This window comes from Erythrolamprus reginae, chromosome 2, assembly GCF_031021105.1.
Source record: "Erythrolamprus reginae isolate rEryReg1 chromosome 2, rEryReg1.hap1, whole genome shotgun sequence".
NCBI classification, from domain to species: domain Eukaryota; kingdom Metazoa; phylum Chordata; class Lepidosauria; order Squamata; family Dipsadidae; genus Erythrolamprus; species Erythrolamprus reginae.
This window is the reverse complement of record NC_091951.1, coordinates 319,285,843-319,301,833: the sequence shown is the minus strand read 5'-3', so window position 1 is coordinate 319,301,833 and position 15,991 is coordinate 319,285,843. Positions and strand designations below refer to the sequence as shown.

The 15,991-nt window shown below is 42.9% G+C and overlaps 2 protein-coding genes across 7 annotated transcripts in view; one reads left to right on the top strand and one right to left on the bottom strand.

Annotated features, from left to right (window-relative positions):
* The window catches only part of TRAPPC13 (trafficking protein particle complex subunit 13), a 39,153-nt gene extending 36,891 nt beyond the window's left edge, over positions 1-2,262 (top strand). For 4 of the 6 annotated variants that reach the window (XM_070743277.1, XM_070743279.1, XM_070743281.1 and 1 more), the window contains 2 exons: positions 1,704-1,854; positions 1,941-2,262. In XM_070743277.1, coding sequence (XP_070599378.1) covers positions 1,704-1,854; positions 1,941-2,033 — 244 coding nt within the window. In that variant the 3' untranslated portion in view covers positions 2,034-2,262. The remainder of the gene's footprint in view (positions 1-1,703; positions 1,855-1,940) is intronic. The other 2 variants (XM_070743278.1, XM_070743280.1) reach the window with 1 other exon arrangement.
* A 1,473-nt stretch (positions 2,263-3,735) lies between these two features.
* SGTB (small glutamine rich tetratricopeptide repeat co-chaperone beta) overlaps positions 3,736-15,991 on the bottom strand; it is a 37,951-nt gene continuing 25,695 nt past the window's right edge. Inside the window, exons 10-11 of the mRNA XM_070743271.1 lie at positions 14,230-14,313; positions 3,736-5,878 (exon numbers count right to left, since the gene is read on the bottom strand). Of these exons, the coding sequence (XP_070599372.1) occupies positions 5,767-5,878; positions 14,230-14,313 (196 nt within the window). The 3' untranslated portion in view covers positions 3,736-5,766. The remainder of the gene's footprint in view (positions 5,879-14,229; positions 14,314-15,991) is intronic.

Genomic DNA, 15,991 nt, shown 5'->3' with positions numbered 1-15,991 from the left:
TGCCAGCTTCTCCATTGACTGTTAGTCGGAAACCAGCAGGGAAGTGCACAAATGACTATCATGACCACAGGATGATGTGGAGTATCTGAAATCTCGATTACATGACCCTACAATGGTCATGAGTGTGAGGACTGGTCAATGTTACTTTTTCAGTACCGTTGTAATTTTGAACAATTGCTAAACAGGGTTGTGGTTAAGTGAAGATTGTTTGTACTAATTACAATTGTTTGTACATATTAATGTCAATATGACATTCACAAAATATATATTTAGCATATTATGATTAAAACTATTGAAGCAATTGGTTCTTGGAAATATTTTTACATATACAGTAATACCTCGTCTTACGAACTTAATTGGTTCCGGAAGTAGGTTCGTAAGGCGAAAAGTTCATAAGATGAAACATTGTTTCCCATATGAAACCATGTAAAAGCGATTAATGCATGCAAAGGGGGGGGGCAATTGCAAAATGGCACTCCGCTGGGTGCCGCTGCCCGGCTGTCACCTTTTAAAACAGCCGGGGGGCTTCTCGGCGTTCTCCCGAACCCGAACCCAAACTTTTCGGGTTCGGGTTCAGGAGGCTGCCGAGAAGCGCCGCCGCCCGGCTGTCACCTTCTGAAACAGCCGCGGGGCTTCTCGGCGTTCTCCCGAATGCCAAACCCGGAAGTTCGGGTTCAGGTTCCGGAGGCTGCCGAGAAGCGCCCGGCTGTTTCAGAAGGTTACAGCCACGCGGCGGCGCGTGGCAGAGCACCGTTTTTCCAATCAGCAGCGGTGTTTTCGGCCGATCTGGAGGCTGGAAAGTAGGTGGGGAATCCTAATAGGGAATTCCATGGGCGGAGCTTTGACGTCACAAAGACGTCCTTCCTGGAGACCGCTTAACTCTGGTTCATTGTTTTAACAAGCCACAGTGGCTAGATGTATATACCACACCAAGCCAAAAATAAACAAACCACAGTATGATTTAGCATATTTGTAAAGAAGATTAGTATTTTTGCTGAACTTTCCATTATAAATATGTAGAACTTTGTTTGTATAACCTATTAACTAAGATATGTATGATGTGTTTGTAGTTTAGTATGCTGTCGGAATCTAGTCATATTTCATGAACCAAGCTTTCATAGACATAATGTGCATATGTATCATGTTATTATGTTAACAAGACTAACATTTTGTAGGAGCTAAGACACTTTGTACCTTGCTTTAATATTTCCTATTTAAATTAATTTAAATTATTTTTTTCTAAAATTTTCTAAAATTCACTGCTGGGCAGCATAAAAGCCAAGCTGGGTAATCTCTTAATTCATCGGCATCCTATCTTTTTTCAATTTTCTTTAATACTATTTACAAACCTATAACCAAAACACTGAATGTCTGAGGTTCAGATGGATGGGTATGAATTACTAGATCAATATTATTTATGAAAGGCCATTATGCACGAGACAGAGAGGATGTAGACTAGAGGGACTTGCCCAACTGTGAAGTGATTCCCAGAAAAGACTTCTCAAAATAGTGTGGTCTTTAGATTTACATTTTCTATCTCTGTCCTGGTATTTGAAATTCAACATCACAGAAATAATGCATACTATAATGCGTACCATCTAAAATTGCCCGAAAGAAAAACTGGTATAGTGAGAAAAGTGATATGAACTGAATCTTTTAAAAACTGGTATTTGTATTAAATTATATCTGTACATTTTATCTAGCAGTGAAAGGACCATGGATCTGGTTTTGGAAATGTGCAATACTAATTCAATTCACTGGTGTGGTGTGTCAGGAAGACAGCTGGGCAAACTGCATCCTACTTCATCACTATATTTGACACTTACAGTGCTATCATCAGTACAGGGACTACAAGTAAGATATTAAAATGGCTTTGATTTTAGCCTTATTTTCTGTCCAATCACATTAATCTCTGTGTCTATCCTTTCTTTCCATTTTAGAGTGTCTCTGGTTTAAGATTAACAGATACTTTTTTGAAAAGGACATATGAATATGATGATATCGCTCAAGTCTGTGTGGTTTCTTCAAAGTGAAAAAATATATTTTTTAGAAGTCCTAAGATTTATGGACCAACTGTCTGACAACAATCTAATGAATCAAGAATACATCTAACTGTATCCAAGAGAAAAAAAATGCTATTTAATCATTCTCCCATAAATAAATGTGATACTTCTGGAGTATTTAAAAATAGCTGCTAAGAGCCAACCAACCATGTGTATTTAATCTATTTGGAAATAAAGACTTAGGCAACTTACACAACTATTTAATTGTGTTACATTTTTGTACAGAACATTTTTAAATATTTGCTGCATGATTTGTAATTCTTGGGGAAATAATTCTCTACATGGGAAGGGGACTAGAAACTTTTTACATTTTCTAATATTCGCAGTATGATTTGTAATTCTTTGGGAAATAATTCTCTACATGAGAAGGGAACTAGAAACTTTTTCCCAGTCTTCATTTGGTAAAAACAGGATTCTATAAATGTAGGAACACAGATTTTTAACTGATTTTTAAGTTTAAAAGATCAGTGGTTTGAACTACATTATATAGAATTATACAACACATACAGTATTGCATGAATCTAGCTTTAACATAGTTTTAATCCATGTAAAAGTAGAGTTGGAGAAATAGATAGTTTGGAAAACAAATTTGATTTGGGAAAGAAACAAATATGTAGCAGAACTTTGCCATCTTCAGTAACTTCCTATATATTTCCTTAGATCTTATTTACCGGTATTTAAGAAGCTGGGTAAGAAACTGCCTATATAAGGGAAGCCATTAGAGGGCGTATCTCTTCTCCCCATGATCTCTCTCATTGTGTATCTCTTTGCTCTTCTCTGTGTATCAGTAGCTGTATGATGAGGTATTTAACCACATATAAGTTTGCATATATTTAGTTGTATATAAATCACTATTAATTATCTAAAGGTGCTGTGTGCTGTGCTTTTGCTCCTGGGTTTATCATGCTGCCTAAACTCTGACAGTGCACACAATGTGATTATTTGGAGACAACCCAGGAGGTTTGTCTTTTAAATAGTGGTTTGTCTACAAGGAATATATACATACATGTACTAGGTAAAGTCAGGCAATCAATCATCAACTACAGTACTGAAGCACACACATAGGGAGAGAGAGGGGGGGAAAGATGGAGGGACATGCCCTCATAGAGCCTCTCTTATAAAATAGCCTCTTAAAGTAATAACAGTTGGATAACCCTGCTGCCTCATTCTCATTGCACCATCCACACATTACAGCAGCTGTTCACCATTTAAATCATTATCTTAACACATCTCCTTGACTACATTTAGCAATTCATTAAAAGGAGAGGGTTTTGATAATTAAATATTCAGATCTGTAGACCTAATACTGTAAAGGGCATAAATAGCTGAGAATAATAAGAAAATATCAGATTACTGTACTAATACTGTTTTGGGTGGAGATTTTTGGTACTTACCATAATCACTGGTATTTATGAAAGATTAACATGAAATAGGATTTTTTTTAAACTCAGAATAGCATCTTTATTTGGGAAACAAGTTATATTAAACTTAATGAAAAGTCTCTCATTTAATAGCAATGGCTACATTTCTAAATAAAATATGTAGCTATGAATATAAAAACTTTTAGAAATACAGTTACCTCTACAAATATCCCTGATTTAAAACAGCTTCAGACAGGAGAATTGACTTTTTCCTGAAATAAAGAATGAAAAGAAAACACCACAGACCATACTGTATGAAAACGGCATATTTGTTTTATTAAACTTATTCCAAATAACAGAGGACAGATCCATTATCTATCCTTGAAAAATTGAGATAAGTAACTAGAGTGGAATGTGAATGATCACTTAAATGTTACTTTCTGAAATATGTATTCATTTGGCAAATACTCCACTGTGAATATGAAAGTGCTAGTGCTGTATTACGCACCTAACTTTTTGAATTTGAAATACAATGAATCAGGATATACAGGACATTTTAACACATGCTTATAGAAGGGGTAGGGTAGCTAAGAAAAACATGGAATCGTCATTTTAGAATTAAAACTAGCAACAGTAAGCACTATAGTAGCAATTTTTAAGTTAGCATTGGAGTAAATTTACCAAATGATTTCAGAACATTACACATAGTATAATTTAGAACAGTTTTAGAGTTACCGGTAATCATTAACAGCTGGACTACAAACGTATTCTAAATTATTATTTGTTAGCAGTTCCTCCTACTTTTAGAGTATACATTTAATGCAGTTTAATCTGTTCTACTGCCAACGTAACTTGTTAAACACAGTTGGGAGGAACGTTTGTGGAAAACTCAGGATAGTTCAGTGGCTCCACATATATTCAGAATAAATGTTTAACAAACTGTTGTTTGGAGCAGAAGGTTGTCAATGTTCTTCCACCCACTCAACATTTCAGAATATTCTAAATATAACATTATACTGTGACACTGAAAGCTTTCTCCTGAATGAACTGCTCTATTCCTGTAGAAATGATTTAAGTGATTCTATTCCGCTTTTAAAAAATTAAAAGGAAAAATAATAGCGGGGGGGTGGTGGTGAAATCAGATTCATAATAGAGAGATACACAGTTTTTTATATAGTAGTCAATGTTTTAAACAATGTACCTAAGTATGCCATCTCAACTTTTTAAATAGATTTGTAATGTACAATCAACCTTTCAGGACTATCCAAGCAGATAGATGACAAATAAAGTTGATACCATGTGTCTAAAATTATATTAATATAGAGCATGGTATCATTTCATAAGAAAGGTCTTTAGACTTTCCATATGCAGATTCTCCCCATTGTATATTATCTGGAGCTTTCTCTTTAACATTCCTTTATGTACCACTTCTGGATATCCATTCTAACTTCATCCTTGTACTAACCACTGAACACAAGTTATGTGGACACCACTGCTTAATTATACCTGTTAAAGATGGAATTCACAATTGTCTTCTCCCATCCCCATAGTATAGAAGATTTGGATGTTAATCCTTTTTGTAAAACAACACGGAAGAACAAGCATTTCACTATATCTTCTTTTCCAACATAGCAGTTAATCAATAGCAATCACTCTACAAACTGATTTGTCCGTCCTCATACATTATAAATGCAACTTAATATCTCTGGTCCGCTTTCTATAACCTCACCTATCCATCTGTCCACTCATAGCTTTTCTTTCTCCTGCCGTATTATCTGATCCTAAAGCAATTCAAACATTCAGGCTGTCTTTTCTTTCAACAATTCCAATAACCAACCCTACTTTGTCAAAAGTGAACCCTTTTATGTTTATTGCCAATTAGACATGCATAATTGTATATGTACCCCACAGCCTTGTATTGGAGGGCAAGAAATAACCTTATCGAATATAATTTATACATAACCTTTATACAGGATAGCCCATCTTCTATTCCTCTGACATGCACCAGCTGTTTTTCAGTGCACAGTATGCTGCAAAATCCATTCTCATAAGAGAATGAAAAATCCACATGCTGTTGTTTATTAATATAAAGATGCTCCCCTGACACAGAGATTGTAGTTAAGTCAACGGTTCTAATTATAATCCATGTACAAAGGCATCACTAAACATACATGATATGTTCAAATCTGTGTGCAATGATCTGTTTCCAACAGACAATAAGGAATACACACAAAGAATTTTCTATCTCATGTCTGAGAAGAATTACAATGGTGATATTTGCTACAAGCTACAATATGCCTTTTGGAATTAGTGGAACAATATTTTAACTGATGTTTCTTGAATCAAGAATGCTCTTCAGTGCTACCACTGAAGGATCTGCTTCGAACATGGTTTCGCAGTTGTTCTATGAGCTCTGGATTTTGCTGTTGGATCTGCTGGGCAAATTGCTGTCCCCTGTACAAAATATGTTATTTAAAAAAAAACAAAAGATCAAATAAAGACAATCACTATCGTATAATACTCAAAGATGAATGAAATAATATTATTCAAACAGAAGTTATTGTTTACCCTAAGAGAAAAACACATAAGCATTTGAAAATTCTCTCTAACTTAATGTTAACCTAAGGATGCACAAGTAGTCCTTGACCTAATGAAACCTGCCCATTATAGTTATAAATTGTGATGGTTGTGAAGCATTTCAGCACTTGACTAACTTTATTTTACCTTTTTAGAAGCCGCCATTATTATAATCATGGTAATTAAGTGAATCCACGGGCATAAAGCAAACCTGTTGTTTGCTATAGGGTGTTTTGCCGGAAAAAGTTGAAGTAAATGCTGTTTCTTGGTCAAAAACATCATAAATTACAGTTACAAGACTTTGGGGTGCTGACAATGGCTGTAGATGTGGGCCATTTGGAATGCATCTGAAATGTCTTGTGACTGAAGGGGGGCAGTGTGGGAACCAGGCCATAACTACCTTCTGGTGGGGAGAGGCCATCACATAACTTCAAGTGGTTGCTAGTGACTGTCATTTAAAGAAAGCCACTGTATTAAACAATATAAAAACAATAAAAATAACAAAAATTAATCTTTATTTCTGTATTATATGTCAATGTACATTATATTTTGTTTTTTAAAAATATACAAGATTTAAGCTTATATACCACATTAAGCCCTAATGTGTTTTGGTTGGCTTTGGCTTAATTCATATCTAAACTTAGCCACATTTGATATGTGTGAGAGCTATGCTTGGTGAACTAGTCATTGGAGATAAAAACAAGATGTTAATTCAATCTTGGTAAGAATTGCTTAAAAAAAATTCAGGAAGTCTAGTATTTTTTTACTACAGGTAGCATTTGCAACAATATACTGTATCAAATGAACTCTCAAAACAGTGAACTAATGGAATGGGTATTAGCAACAATAAAGTGAAAAAGTAAAAACCAAAAAAGTTTTTATTCTCCACTGCACTGGGAAGGAGAGTCCAACATGGGTAATTACCAATCCTATTGGTAGAGACTGAGTTAATTTAAATATTTAAATGCGAGGTAGTCACCGCCCCTTAGCAGCCCCCAATACCTCAGTTTTAAAAACTCAGTCTAAGTGTAGAGACTGTTTTAGTGTTGCTTCTGTTGAAGTTTTAATGTTTAATAATGTTTAATAATAAATTGATTTGTTTAATTTTTTTCCTTTGTTCCCTTCTCGTTTCAGAATGAAGAGGACTTCTTGGAAAGGGGTTTCTGCCCTCCGTGGGCATTTCCCCCACCGTTTCTCTCCTCGGGGATCCCTTCCCTCAGCGGGCATATCCTGAGCGGGGAGCAACTCAGCCTTGGGTCACTGGCCTCAGAGGCCATACCCGGCTGAGAGCCGAAGGTGAGGGGGTCCGCCCCCCTCACTGGGAGGCTCGGGGATCGCTTTTCCCCTTGAAGAACGTTACCTGGCTTCGCGCCAGCGCCTCTCAGCTGTTCGGCGCTGAGAAGAAAAGCCGCGCCGCCGCCGCCGCCGCCGTAGCCGCCGCCGGTTTTTTTGCTGTCAGAAAGCCCCTATAAGCCGCTGGAACGGCAGAAGGGATGTTGGGCGGGCTCGGCAGGATCCTTCCAGGTGGGGAGACAGGTCCCCGGGAAGAAGACAGGCGGCAAGGGTTTGCGGGGAGCGCTAATGGCCGCGCCCGCCATTTTGGGCAGTTGCCGCACCGCGCCCGCCAAATTGGATGCCTATTAACAGCGCCCGCCATTTTGAAGCGGGAAAGTGTTGCTCTCCGCCCACTTTGTGGGCGCGACCAACGTTGGGCTTACACAGGGTCATTCCCTAAGGAGCCTAAAATCTCCATTTTGGCTGTTAGCTCTCGTTCCGAGCAGCGTGGAATTGCAGATCTATTGTTAACAACAGTACTCGTGAGTAATAATGGAGGAGAAAATGACTGAAAAGGCATCCTCTCCCACCTTGGTGTCCAAAGATAAGGGCAAGTCAAAGCCCAAAGAAAAATCCAAGGCGCAGGCCTCTTCTTCCTCTCTCAAAGAGGCAGAGAGGCGAATTAAAGCATTGGAGCAGAGGCTGGAGGCAGCCATTTTAACACCAAGAATTGCCTCGCCTCTCCCTGCGCAGATTATGTTCCAGGCCAGGGATCCACTAGCTCCTTATCCTGGGTTGAGACCAACTGACACCCTGTCAGAAAGGGATTGGTCCCCAGAGAGGCAGGGCCCATTTCTGCCTGCAGCTGGTCAATCTGCCTCAGGCCTTAGTCAAGCCAGGCCTCCTTCAGCACCTCATTCTATGAAAAGTGGGCCTTCAGCAACCTTCACACCCACTGCAGCTGGGCTTAGAGTGCACCCTGACACATGGCAACAGATGTCTCCAGCGTTGCAGGAGCTTGTCACTGATGCATATTCCCAGGGGATGGCAGCAAAGGTCCAGAACACACGTCACCCTTGCCCAACAAGAAATCCTTGGTCAGTACCGCCCCTCTCGGGTATGGGGTCCTGGGTTGAAGAGCCTTCCCAGTTTGAGGAGACTGAGAAAGACTATGATTTCTCAGATGACGAGACCACTCCTGAACACCCGGTGGTGGCTGGTCTTTTTAAGGCCTCTTATTTCAAGGTTCTACTCCATAAGGCAAAGCAAACAGCTAACTTGCCAGGTTCTACTAAGACTACCGATTCTACTGAGGAACCTAAACCGTCTACTGTACTCTTCAAGGAGCCTCAGCCCGAGACTGACCATGTGCCATCCTCGGATATTTTTCTTCAAAACATCAAGCGCCCCTGGCAGACTCCAGCAGCGGCCCAAGGACCTTCGGTCATGGAGAGGAAATTCTATACTCTGGATGAGGATATGGAGAAGCTGTTGGAGTTTCCGCCCATTGACCAGCCTGTAATGACTCTTATTTCAAAGGCTTTGGTCCCATCTGAAACTGGCGATAGCTTAAAGCCAGAGGACAGAAAGGCGGAGATTTTATTGCGCAAGTCGCATCAAATGGCCAGTTGGGGGTTTAGGGCAGCCACGGCTGCTTCCTTTTTCACTCGGGCCTCCATAATCTGGCTGCAAGAGGTGCAGGCCCGTTTAGGACCAGAGGATGGCCGTTTACGCCAGGACATCAGCAAGTTATTAGCTGCGGCGGAATTCTCTGCAGATGCTACCCTCAATGCAGCAAAGTTTTCGGCGCGAGGAATGGCAACTTCACTGGCTTCCAGGAGACTCTTTTGGCTAAGGAACTGGCCAGCTGACCTTAAGTCCAAATGGAACCTGGCTTCCTCTCCATACCAGGGAGAGAAACTGTTTGGGGAAGCCTTGGATCCGGTCCTCATTGAGGACAAGGACAAACGGAAGTCCCTTCCCAGAGCATACAGGCGACAGGAGCGTCGCGCTACCCCCTATACTCGTCGCCAGCCATTTCGTTGGGACTCTTCCTCCTCGGGGGGTCAGACTAGGCCTTTCCAACAAGCCCAGTATGGTCAATCAGGATTTCGAAGTGACCGGGCGGCCTTTCAGGACCGTCCGAGGGGATATCAACAAGCGAGACGGCCCTTCAGGGGAAACCAAAGGGGCTTCAAGCGCAACTCCAAGTGACTTGCATCTGTTAGCGCCCATAGGAGGCAGGCTACAACTTTTCAGTGTCTCCTGGAGAAGTATCTCCACCGACAAATGGGCGCTAGCCACGATTTCTCAAGGGTTGCGTCTGGAGTTTCTTCAGCCCCCACCGCACCGATTTGTCCAGTGTCCATCAACACGAGATCCGTTGAAAAGACATCATTTGCAGCAGGAGATAGACCATCTTTTGGACATCAAGGCGATAGAGAGAGTGCCCGAGCATGCCAAAGGCACGGGGTTCTATTCCATGGTTTTTCTCGTGCCAAAGGCGTCCGGAGGCTTCAGGATGATCTTAAATCTAAAGTCCCTGAATGCCTTCATCCGGTATCGGAGATTTCGAATGCACTCTCTCCAATCGATTCTCTCCTCTATTCGTCATCAAGACCTTCTGACGTCGATAGACCTGAAGGATGCTTACCTACACGTTCCCGTTTGGCCGGCCCATCGTCGTTTTCTCAGGTTTTGCCTGCACGGTACACACTACCAGTACAGGGCGATGCCCTTCGGCCTGTCCTCGGCACCTCGGTCATTTACAAAGCTGATGGACATTTTGACGGTGCATATCAGGGCCCAGTCTGTACGGGTGATGGCATACTTGGACGACATCATCGTCATGTCCAAGTCACTGCCCCAAGCGCAACAGGATTTGACTCTTACACGAACCGTCCTGGAGCGACATGGCTATACCATCAACGAGGAAAAGAGCCATCTTGTTCCTTCCACAAGCATCCAACATCTGGGGTCGATTATAGATACTGTTCAGGACACGGTATCCTTGACTCCGGAGAGGATCCTCAACATACGGCGACTGGTCAGCAATCTGTGTCGTCAACATCAGGTATCGCTGGCCCTGTTGTCCAGGGTACTTGGAACTCTCGTCTCATCCATAGGGATCGTACCATGGGCTCGACACCACATCAGGAGCCTCCAATGGTTCCTATTGCCGTACCAAAAGGGCAAGGTGAGCCATTCTCAACGGCAGGTGAGGCTTCCCGCTTACGTCAAACATTCACTGAAATGGTGGTTGTCCCCAGCATTATTCCGGGGTTCCCCTCTCCACAGCCACGAGAGTTTGGTTCTGACCACAGATGCGAGTCTGTCGGGTTGGGGGGCTCACATGGGTCCTCATATGGCCCAGGGCCTATGGTCTCAGGACGACCTAACCCCTATCAACATCAATTTCCTGGAGCTCAGGGCTGTGTTCCTGGCACTTCGAGCCTTTGCTTGCTGGGTTCAAGGCAGAGATATCCTGGTCCTAACAGACAACGTAGCGACCAGGGCCCACCTCAATCATCAAGGGGGCACGAAGTCACAGCGTCTCATGCTCGAGACTACGGCTCTCTTCGATTGGGCCGAGCTTCATCTGTCTTCATTGCGGGCGGAGCACATTGCGGGGACCAGCAACGTGCAAGCGGACTGGTTGAGCAGGGCGACCCTGGATCCATCAGAATGGCGACTCGCCCCGGTTCTTTTCAACGACATAGCCCGCCGCTTCGGAGTTCCATCGGTGGATCTTTTTGCAACTCCGGAAAACGCCCAATTGCCCAGATTCTATTCCAGGTTCACAACGCCAGGAGCGGAAGGGGTCAACGCTCTTCTGTCTCCATGGCCCAAAGGTCTACTTTACGCATTTCCACCAACATGCCTTATTCAACGAACAGTGGACAAGATGGTGCAGGAGAGAGCGGAGCTGATACTTATGGCTCCCCATTGGCCGAGACGCCCTTGGTTTGCAGATCTAACAGCCTTTTCTGTGTCTCCTCCGTGGAGGATTCCAGATTGCGAGATAGCGTTGAGCCAGGGGTCAGTATGTCATCCGAACCCTCAATGGTTCCAGCTGACCGCCTGGCACTTGAGAGGCTGAGATTGGTAAACCAATGTATCCCGGACAATGTTGTATCTACTATGCAAGCTGCTCGTCGTCCGTCTACGGTGCGAATCTATCAAGCTACCTGGGCGGCATTTTGTAAATTTTGTTTAACACAGCGTGCTAATCCGCAGCAAGCCTCAGTTATTCTGGTGTTACAGTTCCTGCAAGCAGGAGTGGATAGAGGTCTGGCACCAAATACTTTGAGAAGACAATTAGCAGCTCTCGCGACCATTGTGCACGTGCCTCAATCTCGTTCACTAGCACAACACCCTTGGGTGCGAGACTTTATTAAAGGAGCGGTCAACTCTCACTCACCTCAGATACATAGGTTCCCTACTTGGGATTTGTCTCTCGTGCTGAAGGCTCTTACTGCACCTCCCTTTGAGCCGTTAAGATCTATTCCACTTCGACTGCTCACATTTAAGACGGCATTTCTTGTGGCAATTACTTCGGCGCGCCGAGTGTCCGAATTGTCAGCCCTGTCTACTCGTGAGGATTTGTGTGTGTTCCACTCAGATAGAGTGGTGTTGAGACTGGACCCGGCCTTTATTCCCAAGGTCAACTCTGGATTCCACAGATCGCAGGAATTGGTCCTTCCTGACTTTTGTACACATGGCCAACATCCTTTGGAGTTAAGGTGGCACAAGGTGGATGTTAGGAGGGCCTTAAAGATTTATATCAGAAGGACTGCTCTATTTCGGAAAACTGACAGAATGTTTGTTTCATTTGCACAAAGATCTATGGGACTTGGGGTATCATCCAAATCCATTAGTCGCTGGCTTAGGGATTGTATTGCAGAAGCGTACAAAGCTAGGTCTCAGTCGCCTCCGACTGGCATAACTGCGCATTCCACCAGAAGTGCGGCGGCGTCTGCAGCATGGCATACCCAAGCTTCTATCGATGACATCTGTAGGGCAGCGACTTGGGCTTCACCTACAACCTTCATTCGTCATTATAAACTTGACTCGGTTGCTTCGGCTGAAGCTTCCTTTGGGAGGCGTGTGTTGCAGAGGGTTTGTTCCTCTCCGTCGACCGTGGCACAGCCTTTTCCCTCCCAAGGGATGTGAACTTTGGTATATCCCATGTTGGACTCTCCTTCCCAGTGCAGTGGAGAAGAACCGTTGTACATACCTGAACGGTCTTCTCGATGCACTGGAAGGAGAGTCCAAACCCACCTGGCGTAGTTGCCAGGTCGCCGGAGTATTTGGGTTGCGAGGTTTCTATGTTAATTGTTATATGGTTGGAATTCAATAAATTGTGTTACCTCTATACTGTCTTCGTTTTTAAAACTGAGGTATTGGGGGCTGCTAAGGGGCGGTGACTACCTCGCATTTAAATATTTAAATTAACTCAGTCTCTACCAATAGGATTGGTAATTACCCATGTTGGACTCTCCTTCCAGTGCATCGAGAAGACCGTTCAGGTATGTACAACGGTTCTTCTGGGGGTTAGAACCAGTGAAGGGCTACCAAAATTTTTACTACCACACTGTGGGTGTGGCTTAGGCAGGACACCCTGCATTTTCTTTCAACATCTTTCAGTGCAAATTGGGTACTCTGGGGTGGAGCTCCATTTTCACAACCCCACTGGGTTCCTCCCCGTCTGGGCAGTAGCCCACCCCTGGTTAACACACACTATAGAAATGGCACTGTGCAAGTTGATGAAAAGGGATGGCTTATTTAAGGAGATAAATGCAACATATATACAATAAGGGCAGGCTAACACCCAAACTAAAGCAGCTCTTTTCAACTTTGGATCCAAAGGCATGAATCCAGCTGGGCCAGTCACTTACTCTCAGCCCTAAAAGGGAGGCAATGTAACACCACTTCTGAAATATTGCCAAGAAAACGACAGGGACTTGTCCAGGCAGTTACCAAGAGACTCAACTCAACTCAAAGATATAAACAAAACAAACTAAACAAGCATAACCTTTTCTCAAGGGAATTTACTCAGGGGTGTCAAACTCAAGGCCTGGATCTGGCCTGAAGGGTGCTTAGATCTTGCCCATGGGGCCACCCTGGAAATAACAAAGGATCAGCCCATGGTGCCTCTACCAGTGAAAACGGAGTTTGGCAAAGCCACACACTTTTCACTTGCAGAGGGTGGCAGGACACAGTTGCAACCAAGAGCAGAGATCAGGAGCCCATTTTCACTGGCAGAGCACTCGGGCAACTACAGGTGCCCCGACACGAGTGCCATCGAGCTGGCCATGCCTACCCTGGCCACGCCCACCCCGTGAGCCTATCCCTGAGGTCAAACACAACCCTAATGTGGCCCTCAATGAAATCAAGTTTGACTAAATGGATTAACTAAATGGATTAAACTAACTAACTGAACTGAACTAACGAAATGGATTAAACCATATACAGTGTTCCCTCTAATTTTTTTTGGGGGGGGCGGGAAAGTATAGTGTCTGAGCGGCAGTCCCTTCGGGACTGGGTGGTACAGAAATAATAAATAAACAAACAAACAAACAAACAAACAAACAAAAAACCCACCCTGTTTTGCCTCAGAGAATTTCAAAACAAAATACTGTACTGTGTGTCTATAACAGTGAGCTCATAATAGGGCAACTCTATCAATATCAAAATGCCACTTAAATAGTTGAGCTAGTTTCAAACTAGATTTTGATTTTCTTTCTCTCTTCCTTACTCCCATTCTTTTTCTTTCTCTTTTCCTTCCTCTCTTTTTTCTATCTGTTTCTCTCTCTTCCTCTCTCTCTCCTTCCCTCTCACTCTTTCCCTCTCGGCTTCTGGGCAGGTTTGGAAAACTCTGAGTTGATGATGATTTTTAAGTGAGCGATTGCTCACTGCTCAGCTTAGAGGGAACTATGCCCATATATACTCACGCGTGAATTAGGCTTGAGAGATCCGTGAGACCACCAACACCTGCAGCAGGACCGCCAATGGCATTTGTCATCATTCCTGACATTCTAAAAGGAATAGATATGACACTGAGAGAGAGAAATACAGATTTTCAAATCCATTGTTATTAACTGTCATGGTATACTCTTTTTCTTTAAGAGACTACAAGTAAATGTAAAGTCTATTTACATTGAGAATGAGATATATTAATGCAAACAATTTCCACTCTCATAAATCCAAATAAGAACAATGAGGTTTTTTTTTTGATAAAACACAGTTGCCTGTTTACCATGAAAGTTCTTATCATTTGTGATCTATGCAGAAACCGGGGGTGGGACGCCAGCTATGATGATCCACCTCAGATGTCTTATGGATAGAAGTGGTTTTCAGGAGGCTTTTAAAGATTTCCCTAACAATCTGGTGATTAGTTTGTCTCTTAGTTAATCTCTGGAATAGAGAGTGAGCAAGGCTGTTGTGCAAGATTTTCCTCCCACTTCCATACACCTCCCTCTGGTTGTTGATCCAAGGATGTTCCCTCAAGAAAATTACAGTGGCACCTCTACCTAAGAATGCCTCTGCTTACAAACTTTTCTAGATAACAACCAGGTGTTCAATATTTTTTTACTTCTTCTCAAGAACCCTTTTCCACTTACAAACCCGAGCCTCCAAAAGTGTAACCAGAAAAGGCAGGGAGAAGCCTCTGTGGGGCCTCTCTAGGAATCTCCTGGGAGGAAACGGGGCCGGAAAAGGCGGGGAGAAGCCTCCATGCGGCCTCTCTAGGAATCTCCTGGGAGGAAATAGGGCCTCCATCCGCCCTGTGGTTTCCCCAATCGCACGCATTATTTGCTTTTACATTGCTGTTTCTTACAAACCTTTCTACTTAAGAACCTGATCATGGAACGAATTAAGTTCGTAAGTAGAGGTACCACTGTAAACATAGATTTTACAGATTCTAGATCAGGAGTGTCAAACTCATAGCCCGGATGCCAGATGCATCACAAGCTGGCATGCCTGGTTTAGCAAAGGTAGAAAAAGTTGGAATACGTCACGTGATGACACCGTGACGATGTGAGTTTGACACCCCTGTTCCGGATACTAATAAATGAAGAAATATGACCGAACACTGGTATAAGCCTAGGTTTGGATATCCACTATCTGCCTATCATCTCTCTCTCTCTCCATCTCTCCCTCCCCCTCTCTATCTCATCTATCTATCTATCTATCTATCTATCTATCTATCTATCTATCTATCTATCTATCTATCTATCTATCATCTATCAATCAAATTTATCAGCCACCCATCTTACCTCTGGGTGGCTTACAATGTTAAATATTTATTTCACTGGTCAAGGTGGTGAAATAGTGCCCTTATTATGTCTGTGTATCTCACAACTCTGTTTAGATCAATGGTCCTCAACCTGGGAGTCAGGACTCCTTTTGGGATCGAATAACCGTTTCACAGGGGCCACCTAAGACCATAGGAAAAGACAAATTTCCCATGGTGTTGGGAACTAAAGCTTCTATTCTGGCGCCTTGGAACATATTTTTACAATCTAACGGTGTTTACAGTGGGGGTGTCCCTCTGACCTTCCTGCCAATTAGCTTAAAGCTCTGTTGGGAGAATTGGTGCTATGGTTGGGGGTCACCACAACATGAGGAACTGTATTAAGGAGTTGCGGAGTTAGAAAGGTTGAGAACGATTGGTTTAGATCGATTGACATGCTGTTAGGGGAATGATAGATGAAA